The sequence below is a fragment of the Plectropomus leopardus genome, chromosome 16, assembly GCF_008729295.1.
Source record: "Plectropomus leopardus isolate mb chromosome 16, YSFRI_Pleo_2.0, whole genome shotgun sequence".
NCBI classification, from domain to species: domain Eukaryota; kingdom Metazoa; phylum Chordata; class Actinopteri; order Perciformes; family Serranidae; genus Plectropomus; species Plectropomus leopardus.
The window spans coordinates 10,847,773-10,867,973 of record NC_056478.1 but is presented as its reverse complement, the minus strand read 5'-3'; the positions used below and the strand labels follow the sequence as shown (position 1 = coordinate 10,867,973).

The 20,201-nt window shown below is 39.3% G+C and overlaps 2 protein-coding genes across 2 annotated transcripts in view; both read right to left on the bottom strand.

The window, feature by feature from the left end:
• Window positions 1-9,916, bottom strand: part of flvcr2b (FLVCR heme transporter 2b) — a 30,534-nt gene extending 20,618 nt beyond the window's left edge. The window contains exons 1-2 of the mRNA XM_042503681.1: window positions 8,705-9,916; window positions 1,094-1,235 (exon numbers count right to left, since the gene is read on the bottom strand). Of these exons, the coding sequence (XP_042359615.1) occupies window positions 1,094-1,235; window positions 8,705-9,289 (727 nt within the window). The 5' untranslated portion in view covers window positions 9,290-9,916. The remainder of the gene's footprint in view (window positions 1-1,093; window positions 1,236-8,704) is intronic.
• A 334-nt stretch (window positions 9,917-10,250) lies between these two features.
• On the bottom strand, window positions 10,251-18,890 carry batf (basic leucine zipper transcription factor, ATF-like). Its single transcript, XM_042503521.1, has 3 exons — window positions 18,582-18,890; window positions 17,565-17,669; window positions 10,251-12,330 (listed from the first exon to the last, which is right to left on the bottom strand). Exons 1-3 carry the CDS (start codon window positions 18,642-18,644, stop codon window positions 12,124-12,126), a joined length of 375 nt encoding a protein of 124 aa, XP_042359455.1. The 5' UTR covers window positions 18,645-18,890; the 3' UTR covers window positions 10,251-12,123.
• Between the last annotated feature and the right edge of the window lie 1,311 nt (window positions 18,891-20,201).

The following is a 20,201-nucleotide window of genomic DNA, read 5'->3' as shown; positions in this document are numbered from 1 at the left end:
TTAAACTGATGAAGAAAAGGCAAAAACTGGTGCAGAAAAATCACCCAAAAGCAGGAAATCAAGCATTTGATAAAAATGTTTTATGTCTCCCACAAATGCTGAAACAAAACCTATAGCCTTGTCTATAACGTATTGCACTTTACAAAATAATACTGTTTAGTATGCTCAATTGCTTTTGTGCCTGTTCCCGTGACATTTCTCCTGACCTCACTTGCACCACCACAGTATCTTTTTTGTGCATCGCCCCTTCAGGGAGGGCTTTGTGTTGGCCCGAACATGCAGGTCAGCACTTTTCTTGTTCACTGAATGGTGCTTCTTGTCAGAGTTGGAGTCTGCTGTAAATTAAAACCACAATCAGGTACATCCACTGAATTAAAAAATCCCACCGGCCTGAGAGAAAAGAAAAAGTATTTTTTTGAGGGACGGTTTCAAATGAAGTGGAAAAGCTGAGAGACTGAGGTGATGTCACCATTGCCTTCATCCATTTCACTCACTTGAATGCCTCATTGGCCGCATCTTAACCATTCATAAAAGATCATTGGTTACACGGTATAGTAAAATCAGTTTTTAAATAGGATTTAAATCTACATTTTATGTAAATTCGGAAACTGATGAAACTGCACCCTTCATGGTGTCTAGCCAAGCTGAAAGTTTCAGTTTTATCTGTTTTATCTTTACATCTCTGGCTCCATCTGCTTGGCTAGATAAGACTAGAAGTATGTAAAAAAAAAAAAGGTTGTTTTTTTTGTTTTGTTTATTACATTGACTGCTGGGCTGCCCCTTGAAAGTCTGAGGCTCGCATAATCAGTCGGAGACCCTCAGTCAAGAGCACCGTGAGGCGATGGACACTCATACTGGCACATTTTGCAATGACAAATATACCCTAAAACCTCCAATAAATGCACTATACAGTGCATCATTGCAGCCCCAAAAAAGCACTAAGTGGAGCACTTTCTAGCTTACATATGATAGCTGGATACAGTTATCAAGGGCAGTCAACTAGTCACCTGTAACTGTCATTAAAACTGTCGGATTCTTGATGAGCTTTTCTGCCTCGGCCCCCCCAGTCTAAGATTGCCACTGAAGATCTTACCAAAGACAACGAGGATGAAGAGTAACGTAGCCACTCCTGCTGTGATGTAGAACATGATTCTGATGTGGTGAGCCAGCTCGTCCAGGTCGTCCACATTAGGCACCAGGATGGGAGGCACCAGGAACCCGATGGCAATACCCAGCTATAAGACAATGAGCACATATAACGCAAATGAATGAAAAACACAGTTCAAGAGTGAACACACATTACTGTATGGTAAGTTATATCAAATTAATGTGGCTCGAAAACAGAAAAAAAAATAGCTTTTAACTCCACAGTTGCCACGTCATTGTATTATCTCATACATAGCGACTAAATGTTACTAGAACATGTGTATTTAGAAGCTAATGTTTTTTGTTTTGACACACACATAGTTATATTCTACGTGTTGTCTTTTCCTGGTTTTAAGGCCGAATTAGAGTGAAATAAAATTTTTTGAACTTAGTAGACTGCTAAGTTCAGAAAAATTATTATTTCAAATAAATTTTAACCATCAACTTGTTTGTGTCAATTATCTGGAACTTGCATGTGCAGGACAAGGAAAATAACAAATGCTAGCAACTGCCAAACATAAAAAAAAAAAAATTACTCTTAGGGATGCACGATAATGTTGGCACGTCACCAGTATCGAAAGATAAAGGCTTTAAAATGTTAAATCAACATTGGCCTGAAATGAACATTTATGTCAATATGACAGGCAGATGTGATGGTGCTCTAATTATGCAGCTTTAATCAGTTGATTAAACATTATTGAATATGTCCAAGTCCAGCTTGTTGTGCCTATTGTCAGGACTGTATAAGGGAGAGCATCATCCAAGCATGTTAAAGTAGCATACATTTTACAGTTTGTTTGTAATGTTGCATGAAAGTAAATATGGCATGTCTTGCATAGAACGTAAGTTGAAGTAGTTTTCTTATTTTGCCCTATGAATGTGTAAATTTTGAAAAGCACTGCATTTCATGTCTGCAGTGGACATAATAATAAGTTAATTCCACTTCAAGAGAGACTTGATGCTCTCTTCAAAATGGTGGAAAATAAATATGTGCATTTATTGGTGTATACAATTAGCCAAAATGAGTTAGAAAATATTGGCATATTGGCAAAAATCCAACATCATGCATCTCTAGTGATTCTCTTTTTACTTACACATCAGGTTGCTCTATGAACATGTTAAGCTGAGCAGACAAAGTACGACAAGGAAGCCTCAGCAAACAGTTAACACAATCTTCTCTGGCCTCTCGCACCAAGACACTAGAAGTCCTATGTGACTTTGGCATCCAGTGCAGCTGCATAATCTACAGACAGCTGCCTCGCTGTGTGGACTCTGCTGCAGTAATAGAAAATAAATGGAAATTAATTCAATATTCAGACAAACCTGGTTTCCCAAAACTCCTATGGAACAAGCCGTGGAAACCTCTTTCTCTCCAAACCACACCGAGGCGAGGTAGGAGGGGATACCGAGGACGAACACAGTGGCTACTGAGCACACAAACTGGCCAAAAAAGGTGACTGGGAACAGATCGGGACCGGCGCTACCAATTTTTATCCAAGCACCAATGCAGTTAAAGGCCGACCCAACAAGCACAACGTCCCGGATTCCCCTGTTGTCCAGGAGCCACAGGACGGGCAGGATGAGTGGGATGTATGTGAGCAGGTAGATCATGGCCAACCAGTCGATGGCCAGAGAGTCAATGTTGTAGAAGCGCATGAATATGTTGCTAATGATGCCGTACTGAAGCCACATGAAGGCATTGCTGGCTGAGACAGCGCTGAAAAGGAACAGCATGACCCAACGGCGGTGGTAAAGTTTGGTCTCAGCTTTGGGGACCAGCTCTGCCCGGTCACTGTGCAAAGCCTCGACGTCTAACCGTGACCCAGTGGAGATGGCTCTGCCTAAAGGTCCTGGAGTCCACTGCAGCGAAGCGAGGCCTGGAGTGGGATTCTTTGCAGCCTTGGACCAAGGCCATTCTTCACCGCCGAATTCAGGATTTGCATGGTTGTCTTTCAAAGTATTGTTTTGTGGCATTTTAACTGTCCTTAAGTGGGGGCCCCTGGAGCGTGCGAGGTGAGAGGTCTTAGGATTTCGGAGCTGGTGTCCTTACAGCTCACTGCCCTGTGTGCAAACTGCCTGTTGCAGAACGATGGTTTTCTCAGAGAAGCCAGAGAGTGAGCACAGCTGGAGTTTCACTAGTGTCCTCAGTCCATTCACATCTGCTGCATGTGATGGTATTGAGCCTCTATACTGCATATTTATCACCTTCAGTCCTGTCATGTGACATTAATACAGGAAATTCAACCTAAACCACTCCTACAGACTCAGAGCCTATATCACCTCTTTAGTTAACTGTCCCAATGACAGTGACCCCAGAAAACAAAAAAACCCACATATTTCTTTGTTGAACTTTAGTCCCTTGTGAAGGATAACTCATTTGAAGCATTTTGCAGTTGCTACAACAAGTTAATGTTTCCAAATCTTTGTTATTGAACACCTACGGATCCCAGGCCTGCACTCTTAAGGACACCTGGAATATCCCTCTCTTTCAGCCACCAAGAATAAAAGTTGGTGTTGTACATTTCTGCAAACCATGGAAAAGCTAAACTGGTATGTTTTAATATATTACATTTGTACATTTCATATGTAGCAGATATGCTGAAACTTTGTTTCTTTACGTTTCAATTGTATGTTGTGAGAACACTCTGGTTAAAGACACAGGTATCTTGCACGAAAATAACTTTGGGTCATACCTGCTGAATCTGTATTCTGAAACAAGTACATGAGACAGACGTCCCTTCTCCTTCCTATTGCCTCTGATGGCATTTGCTAGAATCAGATCTTGGGGAAACAAAACAATTAAATAAAAAAAAAAATCAGAGCCACAAAGTCTAATGCAGCGATCAATCATGTCAATCACTGCTTGTGAAGTGTGGTCAAAGTGTCAAATATGAATCAAGATTCTGCTCATTGTCAATTTCTCACCTCTAATGTTTTTACCAACCGTACCAACTTTCTCATTTTACAGATAAACAGTACACTAAAATGTGTTTCTGAAAACATTTGAGGTGAGAAATGGGCAGTCACAGAATCCTGACTCACATTTGATCAGTCCTGGTTTGAAAGTCTGACCACAGTTCACAAGCTGTGATTGACAGTTGCATTAGAGACTCCTCAGCTATGACTGGTTGTTTTCGTTAAGGTGCGGTAAGGCCATTAGAAGCACTATGTAGAAACATGGTAGGCAGAGGAGTATAATGTTAATGTTCTGATATTAGGAGATTATCTGTCTCCGCTGGTGTTGTGTGAATATAGAGACAGTTTCAGCAAATATAAAAAAAGTTAAATTTCATGAAAAATGAATATGCTGTAACACAATTTGCTGTAAAATTATGGTATACTCCTGGCAGCTGTAGTTGCCAGCATCCTGCCGTTATTTTACAGTGTCAGCACTGGAAACTACTTTGATACTAGAATACCATTAAATTTATCACTGTATTTTTTAGGAGACTTTTTGGTGTACAGTGTAATATTGGCTCCAAAAAGCATCCAAGTATTTACAGTGTTTTACTGTATTTTGGAAAAACTGCACATAACTTTTAAATTTGGCTGTAATATTATAGCAGTCATTTTGCCTCCAACAAGCATCAAGATAAAAAGAGTTTTACTGTATTTTGGAAGACAAAAACCCACTCTACAGTACTACAAGAATTTGGCTGTATTTTTACAGCAGTTTGTTATAACTTAGATTTCTGCTGAATTACATGTAGTTGCAAGCTTCTTACCATTATTTTGCAGTGTCAAGACCAAAAATTACTTCAACAATACCATTAAATCTATTACAGTATTCTACAGCAGATTGACAGGTTTGCGGTGTATTATTGGCTCCAAAAAGCATTAACATTCACAGTGTCTTACTGTATTTTGAAAAAAATGTAGATTGCTGTTAGAATTTGGCCATATTTTTAAAGCATTTTTTTTACAGTACTTCCTTTGTTTTTTTGGTGTTTTTTTTTTTTTTGCTGCTGTTTGCTGTCCGTCTTGCCTAGGTGTAACAACATCCACCATTAAAGGGTGTGGTGTAATGAAATGTGCTGATATAGAGGCAGTTTGGATGTAATAAAAATAATCTATGACCCAACTGAACTGAGGCAAAATTTGTATGGACGCAGGATGTCTACTCCAGTAAATTATGAGGTCTGTGAAAGCTGTTTTTCTTGTACAAAAGACAGGGAAAGACTTCTCATGACTCTGTGGAGATGTCAGCTATAACTATATGAAAGACTGTTTGTCAAGGCAAGTTTGGAGTGTTAAACCTGTCTGAAGACCAAAGCGTCCAATATATAAGAACAAATAATCTGTTAGAAGACAATCATTGGGAATCTATCAGAAAGCCGGCAAATGTTTATAAAAACTGTATCCAAAAATCCAGTTCGCACTCAGCAAAATTTTTCAGCAGTAAGTGATGACTTTTCAGTGACATTTTACTTGTAGTCGATGTCCTGTAAGTTGACTCAAGTGTTGCTTGTTCAGAATCTTAAAGTGTTAAATCTGATGCTTGCTTGCAAGCTTACATTAACAGCAGCGGCACAATGTTGATCTTTGCTCTCCTGTCTGCTTATTTGGCTGCTCATGTGGATTTTAAAACACCCCCACTGTATTTAATTTAGATGAATGCAACATCTGTGAAGAATTATGTGTGTGTTGTTTTTGTGAAGTGACAGTCAGAGATCCAGAAAACAATTGCTATGTGTAACGTTCCACTGCAGTGTGTTTAACATGAGATATACCATGGTCTGTCTATCACATTCAGAACAATGTGACTGAGTATTAAGTGTGACTGTCTTCTCTCCTCTAACTGAGAAACTTTGCATAAACTGAAATTACGGCACCAACTACAGAATATACTTTTGTTGACTTCAAGATTCTCCCTGCATTTATTTTCTATCAAACACTGCTGGTAACTCAGTCCCCAGAAAAACAGTGGCATTGTACATTCTTGCCAACCATGAATACATTACATTTCTGAATTATTATGTAGCGGATATGCTTAAACTTTATGTTGTAACAACACTGTGAATAACATGTGGTTAGGTTTAGCTACAGAAGCACTTGGTTATGGATAGAAAAAAACATGTTTTGCCTCAGAAACACTGATTTACATGGCACAAACCCAGAAGGAAATGCAAAAATGTCAAAAATGTCGAAAATATAACCGCTTTTCATGGCATAATAACAACTAGAGAAGCTGTTCATATCTCTGTTAAATCAACTGCTTTTTGTGGCACTCTACTGGCAGAAAATGTATTGATGTCTCTCTATAAAACAACCGCTTTTAATGGCACTATCTGGCAGCAAAAACAGCAACGGGTTGCTAAATCACAACTGTTTTTGTTGGTTGTTTGTTTGGTGGTCTCGAACAGTAGTCTGCAGCTTGGCAGGTTTTTTTGCCCATCATGAAATTATCGCCATCCACCATCCCCTTTCCTCAACTACCAGTGTCAGCTCATGTAACACTTTGGAAGCATTGATATGATTCATAAGAAACATACAAATGTAACATATCCAAGGTTTGCAGAAATGTACAATGTCAAATTTTCTTCTGGCAACTGGGCTCTGCTTTAAGACATAATAAACTTGTATACGTATATTACATCTCCTCTAAGTCAAGGCCTTTTCACAAATCTTTCTATGTGTTCCCTGGGCCGGGACCAACATCTGCGAAGCAGCTTTGCCAGAGGACCAGAGGGCATCCAAATCTGCTCACAGCTCCAAGACATACTTTTTCAATCAATTATTGATCGTTCCTTTGCTGCCTTTTTAACTCTCACTATGTTATTGGTGAGTTATACAAATTTGATCATTTCTTAGTTTGTTTCTTTTAGTCATAGTTGCAGATTTTGGAGGGTACGGATTCTCCCAACATGCATGAAAGCATGAAAGCACCAGAGGACTTTTATTTTGACATAATTAAAGACATTTACACCCTAAATGGATGCAGAAATCGCATAAAATTGTGCATAAAATTCACCAGAATGCAGGAAATGTTTTTGATGCTCAAAATTTTCTGGCAGAGGACCCCCAAACCTCTCATGTAAGATATGACCCTCCCAACCTACTCCCACGCTTTCCATTGCTAAAGGCAAGTTTGAAAATAGAGGTTGCCTTTTGTAAAAAAATGAGCATTTGGTGTTTTGGGCTTATTAATACTAAAGGGTTAGTTTTATACATGTGTGGAGATCTGTTAAATAGACATAGAAAATTTGAGAAACAGTTTTGTGTTTTTTTCATTTGTTATTTACAGTGAGCTGCAATGTAATGTTATATATATATTAAGGTACACAGTGGTTGGTTAAACTACTTATGTCCATACAGCGTAAAGTGCAACAGCTGTTGATTTTAAATGGGTTTAATACTTCTGACAACTATGTGACATCAAATGAAATTGATTGTTATCTGGGAACCAAATAGGGTGCAAAAATGCCAATTCAAGATCTTGCCTTAGACTTTGAGTACTTAATGCTCTCTTGTTGTGTCCTGCTTCATTTTATAATCTATCGCTGCACATGTGGCTGTAAGATGTTATTTCATGGTTTATTTGAGCTTTAGGGCCAATGCTTCATCATTCCAAAGGCATATTCTGTCATGTTGCTTCATTAAATCTGGTCCAATAGCATCTACAGTACTGTGCAAAATGTCTTAGGCCCCTTGATTTAGCAAAGTTATAATGGGGATAAATACATATTTATTTCTCATTATCTTTTTTTTTAACATACAAAGAAAGAATATAGAGAACATGTAGAATGCATTGACACACAAAAACGTCAGAACAAAATTGCTTCTTAAGACTTAAGTCAATATTTAGCATAAAAAATGAAATGCTACAACTATAACAAGAGGTAAATAATCAATATTGAGCATGTCTTGAATGCAGCCTGGTGTAAATGCACCAGAAGATTAGTAGTGTAAATGTCATCTTGCCTGCCAAAGAGAGTCCAAGACATGCTAAGTGTAAAGGGAGGTCACGCTAAATACTTCCATCTTCAGCAAGTTAAAGTTGTTTGATTCTGAAATATTTGCATTTATAATACTGTATACATATGTCATGTATGTTCTAGTTGTATTTTCGTAAATGCGCTGCTGAGATATAAATATGTATGATCATTGTAACCTTGATAAAATAACAAGGGTGGCCTAAGACTTTTTCACAATACAGTATAATCATGCTTGGGGCTCTTAAGTTCATCTCCCATTTGTTATGTTTAATCTACGACCTTGAAGTTGTTTAGATCTACTCTATATTTAAATTTCCGAGCAGAGGCCTGAAAAAGAAAGGAGCAGGTGATGAGGTTAAATGTATGTCTCTTCTTGCATGTTTTTTTCTGCCATTCATTCTCTCACAGTCGCAGCAAGTGATGCTGAGCCTTGATCACACAGGAGGAGATGCACTGTGGTCCCTGACCCAGAACGTGCGTAATTACGCAAACGTGCCAAACAGATGTGGGTATGTCCATATGATGGGAGGTTAGTGGAGCTATTGGGCGACATATACATTAAATAAGTGATCAAGTAGGTTAAAGGCAAACTTGTCCCACTCACTGACAGGAGTATAGCATACCTGATTACCGAAGACTCCGATGGAGCAGGCGGTGGACACTTCCTCCGATCCGAACCACACCGACGCGATTCTGGACGGCATCCCGAGGATGAACACCTGCGCGAAGGAGCAGGAGAACTGCCCCAGGAAAGTGACGGCGAACAGGTTGGGTCTGACGCTGGCCACTTTGATCCAGGTGCCTGCACAGTTGAGCGCAGTGGCCACCAGCGCGATGACCCGGAGTCCCTTTTTGTCCAGCAGCCAGGTCACGGGGAAGATGAAGGGAATGTATGTCAGCATGTAGATCATGGACATCCAGTCTATGGTGAAGGCGTCCACGTCGTAAAACTTCATGAAGATGTTGCTGATGATGCCGTACTGTATCCATTGGAAGGAGTTGCACAGAGAATAGGAGCTGAACAGGAGGACGATCATCCAGCGCCGTTTGTACAGGCGGGTGGGTCTCAACGCTTCGTGTCCGTCCAGCGGGCTCGGATCATCGGCGCGCAGTTCCGCGTCACCCTCCTCCAGTTTGACATGGTTCTCCAAGTCTGCCTTGCTTTGGTCGTCAAGATTACTGTCTCCTAAGGCTTGTTTCTCACTCATATTAAACCAGGCTGCTAAATATACTCATGGAGTATAAAGTTCACGCTCAACTGCTGTCTGTTAATCCACATGCAACTGAAAGTCGCCCTGTTCTAAGCGTTAACACTAAACATTCAGCGCTTTTAACGACACACAGCACTTACAGTTTCATGTTTTCACCTAAAAGTTAAATCAAAAAAATATATGCTTCAAATCAACAGTACAGTTAACACGAAACTAATGAGAGCTTCACAACTTCCAGTTTACGCGGCATTTCCTCCCGAGTTACTCCAACAGGTCGAGTTTACGCCTCAAATATGTAGGCTAAAGTTTCAATAAATTAGTGACAGATAATTTCATGAATGAATTCAAGCTGTTCCGGACGGTTTTCGAGTGTACACACGTGTAGGAGCGCCTGCTGTGACCCTCCACCCGGACCTAAAACCGCGTTGGGATCTTGAAACAAGTCGGTCAACTCAGGCTCAAGGGCGGAGTTTCAATAAACTGTTCTTTGTGGTATCTGAGGAGCCTGTAACACCGAAATATGTCTCTTTTTCTGCAGTTTGTAACGTGTTTAAAGGTCGCAGTTTCCTACCTGCTATCATATATGGTGTGGAGTTGTAAACATGCCTATTTTTTATCACTTTATTACCCCCATTTTTTAAAAAAAGCTGATATTGTGTATTTAGTTTGCCTAATAAAAATGGAGTGATCACAAGAATGTGAATGACATGAATGCCTTAGTTGTGTTCAAGGACAGAGAAAATAATTCATACTCAGTCAAAGCAGGTTATGAATGACTATTTCTGTGCGTTACAACACACTTCAGCTCTTGGTGAACAGCGCCATCTAGGGACTCCCTCCTCACAAGAGACAAAAAAAATGTTTGTCACGTGTCCCCTGTTATCAGCACCACTGGGAATTTCACAGACTCAAAGAAAAACACTGCATGATAGCATAAACAACAACAACTCAGTGTTGGTCAGAGATGATCACCTAAAAGGCATCACATTTAATAAATATCGTTTGCTGGGTCTTTTCACAGCATCATCACCATTACACAAGTCAAGACCCTTGGAATGCCCATTCTTCACTGCCTTTCTGTTTTTTGGTACATTGAAGCCTCTTTTTTTTCATTTTAAAGGATCTCGACTTTATACATTCTGTTTGTCCACAATCAAATCTGTCAAAAATCTCCTGAGCATTGGCAATCTACATTTACACAATGAAACACATTAATAAACACTCAAACATGACAGGATGACATGACACTAAAAATTTACAAAAATACTGTACCATCTGAGTCACCTGATCTTACAGTAGGTTTTTTTCTTTTCTCCCAATGTAAACATAGACTGGTTGATCATTCTACTCATTTAAGAGAGCAGTGTGTAAGACGTAGGGGTATTTAGTGGCAGATTGCAACCAGCTGAAACTTCCCCAGTTAGAATTTTTTCACTGTTCATTGTACAAGAGGTTTTTACCTGGAGCCGAATTATCTGCAAAGGTCTTCTGCTCTCCAAAACAAACAGACCAGGTGATTAAAATGAGTAAAAACACTAAATAAAGCAGTTTCAAGTTAAAAATCAGTGTTTTTCCAGTGCCGTTTGGCGTGTCAGACATGGGCAGTTACCCTAGCACCTGCTAATGTGTGCTTACTTTTCTCTCTAAAAACCTAAAATCCAGACATTTAGGAGCTGAATTGTCTGCACAGGTCGCTTCCTCTCCAAAAGAAACAGACCAGGTGATTCAAAGCAGTATAAACTCTGAATAAATTTAGTTTCACAAAAATCTGTGTTTCTCCAATGCTGTTTGGCGTCAGCTAATGTAATGTAATGTGTGCTCAACTTTTCTTTTTTTTTTTTTTGATTCAGACATTCAAGAGTTTTTGTCCGGGAGCCAAATTATCCCCAGAGGTCTCCTCATTTCCAAAACAACAGACCCAGTTATTTAAAACAGTTAAAACACAGAATAAAGCAGTTTCACATTAAAAGCCTGTTCAGTCTGCAAGCTTAGCACCTGTTAATGTGCTCACCTTTTATTCTCTGATGACCTAAGATCCCGCCGTTCAGGAGGTTTTCACTGGGAGCCAAATTATCTGCAGAGGTGTCTTCCTCTCCAAAACAAACAGACCAGGCGATTAAAACTGGTAAAAACACTAAATAAAACAGTTTCAGTTTAAAAATCAGTGTTTTTCAGGTGCTGATTGGCTTTTTGCAGAGGGGCAGCTAACCATGGGGGTTCCACATGAAAACGAATGGCCCCAGCAGTAAAAACACCTAATAAAGCCGTTTTACTTTACAAATCAGTATTTTCCCAGTGCTCCTCTATGCAGATGGTCTTCCAACTACCATGTCCGATGTGGAAATGATCTAGAGCCAGTGTTTTGTTTGTCCTTTCTGGGCTACTGTAGAAACATGGCGGTGCAACATGGCAGACTCCGCAGATGAGGACCTCCATCCTATGTAGATATAAACAACTCATTCAAGGAAACGAAAACACAATAACTCTAATTTTCAGGTAACTATACAAGTAAACGTACTTATTATATTATATTCAATTTCTGCCAATATGTCCCCTAAATCCTACACACTGGAGCTTTAAGTTCACATACAGATCACTGATATTAATCAGGTAAAAGCAAAGAGATGAACACAAGCAAAAAATAAATACTTTTCAACACTACTCGTTACAGTTTGGGGTCCATACTGTCATCGTTTGGTAGACATATTGGTCTGTTATACTCCTCAGTTTTGAACAACATTTAAAGACACATATCCAGTCAGTCTTTCTCTCCATTGAGGTCAGTCATCTGTTCGCAGCACGCATTCGGGCCGCCTCAGTAGTCAGTCAGGTCAGTGCTGGTAGTGTGGTACAGTGATGTGCTGGTGGTGGTAGCTGCTGTGATGAGGAGGGTAGAGGGGGTCGTGGGTCTGAGGAGCCAGGCCGGTGCACAGAGGTTCATGACTGCTCAGCACAGACGACAGAAACTTGGCCTCCTCCGTCAGCTGCTTCACCTCTTTCCTCAGGGCAGCGTTCTCCTTCTCCAGGTTCTCACTCTCCTGGAAGCACACAGCGACAGGACGTTTGAGCAAAAAGGTCTTTTAAGTAATAGAAATAAAAAGTGATTTTACTTGGTGGTTAAGTCAGACTGGATGATATACAAGTGATATCTTTATCAAATCCTTTTTCTATGCAAGTATATTTGCATATTTTACTGCTTTAACTACAAACCAAAGTACATTTTCAGTTTAATTGCCAGAATAAATGTTGGCATTGTACATTTCAGCAAACTATGGATATGTAACATTTGAATGTTATTATGTATGGATATGTTAAAACTTTATGTTTCATTACGTTTCAATAATGCTGCACTTAATATGTGGTTTGGTTTATGCACGAAAAACACTCGGGTATGGTTAGGAAAAGATGGGGTGAGATGGTGAAAAATACAGCTGGAAATGCTGCTGTTGTTTCGTTATCAAAACTGGAATAACACCAATATTTCGATATTTCCTCACTTTTGGTGGCACTATCACAGTTGTTGAGGCCACCAGTGTCTTGCTTTTGGTGGCATAATTGTCTCACAATGTCTCGCTATATTGGCTGAAAATGCTGCAGATGTATTGCTAAAGCCATCCACTTAGAAATAATGTCACTATCTTACTAAAAAATACCCGCTTTCTGTCACACAATCATGTCTGGAAATGCAGCCGATGTCTTGTTATCACAGCTGAAAATGTTACCTTACTAAAAAAAAAATTTGGTGGTACAATCACAGCTGGAAATGCTGCTGATAGCTCATTGAAAAAACCCTGCTGTTTGTCACGCAATCATGACGCCAATGTCTTGCTAGAAACATCTGGTGGCACAATTGTCTCGCTATGTCTCGGTATAATGGTTGGAAATGCTGCAATGTCTCGCTAAAAAAACCCAGCTTTTTGGTGGCAAAGTTAGAAACGCATCTAACATCTCATTAAAAATATGCTTTTTCACACTATCATGGCTAGCAATGCCAGTAATGTCTTTTCTAAAAACAACTGAACAATTGTATTCTGCAGCTTGGTAACCATCACACACCAGTGTCACACCGTTCCCTTTATCTCTGATTTTTGATCTCACACCATCATGCTGCTGACATTTGTGGTTGTGAGTGAAATTTCTCCAGAACCACTGACTTGCTAGGAAAATTAACAGACATGTCAGCTTTAGCAAAACAAATGTCTTTCCCATCAGCTTCAGTTAAACATTGTACAAATTAGCAATTATATGTATATTAGCATTATTGCATTAGAATTCACACAAACTAAATATAGTTGTTCATTTTTATGAATTATTTCTTTCAAGCAACACTCTGAATGACTTACACATCTATACGAAGATCTGTCATGTTTTGAAAAAAATATTTAAGAAATCTTTCAATAAATAGATTAAAAATAAAAATAAAAATAATAAATTTAGGTGTGGTACTCTTAGGAAAGTATTTGGCAGTGAAGTAGGCTAAAGTGAAATTTTCAAATATGCCCAAAACTGTACTTAAATGGTGGTATGCTACTTTAACTTTTTTGTCCAGAATTACCTTAGAACCTGTTGCCCAGCTGGCTCTGGACATCTATATGACGCCAGAAAGACATCACACAGACATTAAATTTTGGTTGGACTGAAAATCATGTTGACGATATTTTAAATGTCTAACGATGTGAGAATTTCATGTAGTGTGGATATTAACATTATGATTTTGCAGATGTTGGGTTTTGTCGTCATACCTTACAAATAAATGTTGTTATTTCACATCAAGATAACGCTGGCATGAGGCGTTTAGAAGATGTTAGATTTAGGTTACTTCACAACACACCTTACAATCAATTAAAATATCAACATCCTCTGTTGTCAGTGGGCTATGTCAAAATTGATGGCATTTGACGTTGTCCTGACATTGAATATCAACATCTGATGATGTTGGTGGCTCAGCCTGGTGGTAACATAGCTGAAATTATGTAAGTATTTTAACCCTTTGAAACCTGGATCAACATACGTTTTCTTGTGCTGAGTTTAGATGCCTTGAAACCTGAGAAAATTTGTTTGATTTCTTTCAAAAACACTGGGAAAAAGGCAATGGCCAACTTGGCAAGAAATGTCCCACAAATTGCAAGAAATTAGTTAAATTTGATAAGAAAATTACAAAAAGAAATAGTTTTGAAAAAAAGGGGAATACTAGAAAATAAATAAAATAAATCCTTTTTACCAGCTATTTTTGTTCATATTTGTTTGTTGCTTTCATTATATATTTTCGCTTATTTTCAGGTAATGTCTTTGTTACTTTTTTACTATTCTTTTGCAGATTTTTGTGCCTTGACTTATTAAGTTTCTCATTGAAAACAAACCAATTTGCTCAAGTTTCAAAGGGTTAACTGTCATAGAGGAAATCTATTTAACTTGGGTTTTTTTCATGCTGATATGAATGAAGAAAAAAGGTTGCTAACAACAAAGGTTGTTAACAAAAACTCATCAGATCTACCACATACCTTAGACCACCAACTGTGAGGTAAAAAAATGTAAAAGTACATTGTCTGTCAGCATGAAAACCTACCTATGAATACTGACTCAAACACAACATTTACAGTGCAAGCTGCCTGCAGCTCACTCAGCACCACAATCTCAAAAGCTGCCATTCTAACATTTTGGATGTTATATGTACATTTTCCAAAACAAGCTCTCTGAAGAGTCTTTCCTACTGATCATCAACTTCAGAGATCATAGAAGCAGAGCAAACTCTACACGAGTGGTTGAAAGTCTTTTTGGTGTGGGAATAGTAGGGGAAAAAATCTTCCACTCGGTTAATGAAAAGGTCATCGCACCATGGCCGAGAGATTCTGACACCGAGCTGTAGGTCCTTACTGTCACAGAGGCTCTGGGCAAACCCCTGAACCTGCGTCACTTAGCCAAATACAGCCCACTGCAATCAGCACTTTACAAGAAGTGACGGCCTTTTTCTCCCCTCCTGCCCACGACGTAGAATTTACACAGAAGAAAAAAATACTACTGAAGAAACAGGAAATAAGCCACGGTGTCATAGAGAGGGAAAATTCGCCTTCCTGTTTATCTAGTGAGACGATGACAGAAAAACCACAGTGTGCTCTGTGGTCCACCGGTGTTCTCTGTGACTTTGACAGGCTTTAAAGAGACTGATAACATTCACCATGCTTCACGGGAAAGAGTTTAAATCTCTGGATCTACTACTGCCTACAGTGTGGCCTTTCTGAAGCTCACAACCTCTTCAGTTTATTTGATAAAGTTCACAGGAACAGCTGCTAGAGTACAGTGCAGCACAGATCATCTCGGCTTGAACGAGGAAGTCACATAGATAGTAGATATGTGGTCAGCATGCTGAAATGTGTGCTGATGTTAGTTGTGACAGCATGTAGGGTTATCTGAGGCCCTAACGGATCCACAAGAAAATTACATCATTACTGGAGAAACTACTGCGTTCATAGATTAGAAGATTTGTAAAGAAATCCAGATGAAGAGCTCTCTGTGACGTTTTAGTCAATGAATAAACAACACGCCTTAAGGCAAACAAGTAAACGCCAAAACGACGCAGATCAGAATGATAGCACGAAATGAACGGCACAAAAGAATAACGGGGGCAACAAAACAAAGCAGTACACCCTTCTGTTATCACATTCAGCGCTGCACTCTCTGGTGCTGGATTCTGCTGCAGAAAGGGAGTGATTGCCCACACGTGCTAATTTATTCCTTAAGCTTCTGCAAACACACAGAGCAGCGTCCAAGTGTGCAGCCCAACAGAAGCCATGACACATCGCCACATGGTCAAGTAGCATTTTGTAAATATAGTACAAACGCAGAGGATGTTGATCAATTGAGCAGTTTTATAAAAATTCATGGCAGAAATATTTAAATAAAACCTATTTTTAAATGTAGAAAGAGGAGGTATGGACTCAAGCCACATGACTTAGACTCAAGTCAGACTCGAGTCACATATTTGAAGACTTTAGACTTGACAAAATACATTAATTTGCAACTTGACTGGGACTTCGACACCAGTGACTCACGACTTCATTTGGACTTAAGTCTTTTGACTTAAAAATACTTGCGAGGCTACTTCCTCCAAACCCAAAGATTAAAAAGTGCGCCAGTCAGTTAATTTCCTTTTCAAGCCAACGTTAGCGTGATTTAATTCCTAGACAGTCAATCCTTAATCCCTTCGATGATCCACTTTATTTGAACCAATCCAACAGCATCCAACCAAGTTCAGAGGAGGACCACAAAGAACAAATGTTTTGTTACTACACGCCAGTTCGGAAAAAATGATACCAAAAACAATTTTGCACAAAGAACGAATTGCAGTTTGCAAAATGTGTAGGTTGAAAATTACCAAAGGAGATGCGACATCTTTGAATTTTGTTCCGATATTTTAAGTTGCACAAAGAGTAAGTGTAACTCGAGGCTGATCCTAACATAGCAAGCTAATGGTTAGCTAACTTAGCTTAACAGCTGGGAACGTTTTTAACAAACTTGTTTCAACAAATAAACACTGATTTGAAAAAGCATGCATTTTTGTTTATTTTGTTTATTTCTATATTATCAAAGATAATTTTGTGTAAGTTTGAAGGGGGTAAACAAAAAAGAAATTGCATTGTTCAAAATGTGCAGGTAGAAAATTACAGATATGCAACAACTTTGAGCTACGCTCGGCATTTGAAACTGCACAAAGAATGTTAAGTTTGGGTTAATATTAACACAGTGAGCTATTGCTTAGTGCAGCGTTAGCTTATCAGCTGAGGAAGTTTTTAGCAAACTTGTTTTCACAAACAAAACACAAATTTTTAAAAACCATAAATTCATTCATGGTTTTTGTAAATTTAATATATCATCGCTCTGTTGCTAAAGTGGCATTACATTTGGTGAAGAGCAAATTATTTCTTGTTTAGGACTTTAAATTCAAAGTTTAGGATTTGGGACTTGACTTGGGATTTGATTGCAAAGACTTTACTTGTGACTTGCAAAACCATAACGAGGTCCTGACTCTGACAGACAGTGTGAATGTCACACTAAACTAATGCTACCACTGCTAAACATCCTTCAGTGGTCACCCAATATATACGATCAGATTTGATGTGCAGTACTGTAAAACTGTACAAAATCGATGTCTTTCAGGGCTAAAAAAATAGTATTGCTTCAGTCTTCCATCTTTTTGCTTGTGTCTCTGGCTCTTAAAAAGTACAAATCAGTGTTAAATTGTGTTGCTCTTGATTGGTGTGTGTGGTCTCCTTACCATATGCAGACTGTCAGCTTTCTGTGTTTGCCTCATCCTGCTCTTCTGAGCAGCAATCCGATTCTTCTCTCTCCGCATCACCTTCTTCGCATCATCTGAGGAGCTCTGACAAAGCACAAACGTTGACTGTTAACGTGCATGCACTGGTATAAACGTTAAACTGGTGGGCACACAGCAGTGTTCCTGACCCTGAGCAGTTATGTCAGCAGCTCTTGGTGGTGGGTTTACGTGTGAATCGGTTTCTCTTTTAGTGACAGTTTGACAGACGATGGGCTTAACTTTGCACCTAATGGTAAGGGCAGGGTCTGGGAGTGGCTGAGTAATCGGTTAGGTATAACTCACACCCTGTTTCGTGTCCTCAACACTCGATTTTCTTGGTATCGTAATAACTAATCCATTTGAAAATGCTGTGTCAGTTGTACTTCAAAGAGACAACAAATTCATGATCTAACATCCTCTGAACTGTCCGTTAACGCATTACTGAAAAGCCCCAAACTAACTGATGGTGCTAGAGATTGCACGAAGGATCCCAGCTTGTGACATTTAAAAAAATGCATTTATTTTTACAATGCTGTAAAGCAAAAAAAGCAAGGTGTAAGAAACTGGCACATGTGAAAGAAGCCTCACATGCAGCACACACTGTGTTTAACACGCTGTCTGTTCCTGACAGCTCTCCAATCATTCGCAGTTTGAGGGACTCGCTAAAACAAAGGATTCCCACAACTTGGACGAGTGATACATTTTTGCAATTCACAAAAGCCTACACTTGAAGCGAGTCATGCCTGCAGCCCATGTGTGCATGTGAAACACTTCTGGAGAAACTGTGAAAAGAGCCAACGAGGACAGAACTCTGTGATAGGCTGCCCTGCTGCCCACTGAAATATGCATCAACACTGCACCCAATCATAGATTTAGGAGAAATATGTGGTGTTTTAATCGCAGGATTTGTACTAAATTTACCGATCTTGAAAGGATGTAAACAAGTATATTGTTCAGAAAGTAGAAGAGCACACTTACCGGCCTGCTTCCAGGTGATGGGGACTTGTAACTTGTGTCATTGCTGTCAGAGCCCTGAGCCATAGCCAACCGCGGCGACTGAAACCGTGTGTCTTTGTCCACTTCTGCTTTGTGTTTTTGAGCGTGTGTTTTTGTGGTGTGTGTGTATGTGTGTGTGAGAGAGAGAGAGTGAGGGAGAGAAAAGAAAGAGACAGAGTCTGTGTAGCAGAACGAGTGCTGAGAGGAACTTGGCTTAATGAGTCTCTTTCTTCCCTCTTTTCTTTCCCTTTCTGTCACTCCTCCTTCTCTTTCACTCGCTTGCTCATGCTCTCTTCCTTTATCTCTCTCTCTCTCTGTCTCTCTCTCTCTTTCTCTTTCTCTCTCTCTCTGTGACACACACTCTGTGAGACTTGCTGTCTGCCTAATTAGCTGTATCTGATGTGGCTTCTGGTAAGAATCTGGGTAAGTTACATTAGACTGGAAGTCACATGTCTGATGGTAAGTTAAAACACGTAATGTCATTTTGTAAAGTCCAGAAAAATAACATATTGGGGGCTTTAAATTGTAATTGAGATAGATATGGGTGGATTTTAGGAGAAATATGGAGTGCTTTTTAACAAGTCCCAGAAAAAGTTTTAAATCCTTAACTACCAGAAAATAAAAAAAAAAAATATTATACATTAATAATAAATAAATAATAAAAATGAAATAATAAGAAGAATAATAATGTAGAAAAATTTATGTAGAAATTAATATTTGGTGGCAGCACAATCAAAATGATCTGTGTGTGTGTTTGTGTGCGTGGCGGGCGAATATGTCTCTGTGCAAGTGTGTTAGGCAGCTATCATGGACATTCCCACTTCCTCTTTTTTTAGCTGCCGCGCACAATACGTTTCGACCAAATCCTCAAGAGACTGCGCATCCTAAAACTCCACGTGGATGACTGAGTTGTGCATATTTACAGAAAACTTTATGGTGATTTCCAGACGTATGCAACGCTCTCTTGTTCGCCACACGACGTACAGCTGCATTAAGGTGACGGCTCGGGGCTCCCCAAATCCCCACCCTCAATGTCTTTTGCTCTAAATGACTCTCTGTAAAGATGTTGAAGTGTGGGGAATGTTTAAGAATGTACAGTTTGAGGAGGCTGAAGGTACACAGTCATGTGATATGACATATGCCGCAGCTTAAACATCCAACAAAATCTGTGTTAAAATTACACGATGGACCACGAAGCCCCGTATGTGACTCCTTGCATTATTTTCTTGTTTACCCCCATCACGAGGTAGCATTTGGTGATGCAAGAACAAGATTTTCTTGTGAGGAAAAAAAAAAGAATCAGGACCAAAACAGCTTTGCTTGGCAGAACAGTCCTCCCACACAAAAACATGTTCTACCATCACAGGAATTTTGAAGAGCTTGGGCAAGGCCAGACATTTCTAATACTTGGCATTTAACGCTGTCCAAAAGAGTTGAGAACTGTAAAAAAGAAAAAAAGAAAGAGGAGGAAAGCTGATTAGTCAAATTCTGCTTTAACCAGGACACAGACACAATACACAAATACACACTACACAAATATAGAAAAACAAAACAAATCTAAGGCTTTGAGTTAATACAGCCATATTTCTGTATTGACCTTGT

Coding starts and splice junctions, on each gene's coding strand:
- batf (XM_042503521.1), bottom strand. CDS start 18,644: ATGGCTCAGGGCTCTGACAGCAATGACACAAGTTACAAGTCCCCATCA. Junction 17,670..18,581: donor CATCACCTGGAAGCAGGCCG/GTAAGTGTGCTC, acceptor GTGCTTTGTCAG/AGCTCCTCAGATGATGCGAA. Junction 12,331..17,564: donor AAGCTGACAGTCTGCATATG/GTAAGGAGACCA, acceptor GTGTGCTTCCAG/GAGAGTGAGAACCTGGAGAA.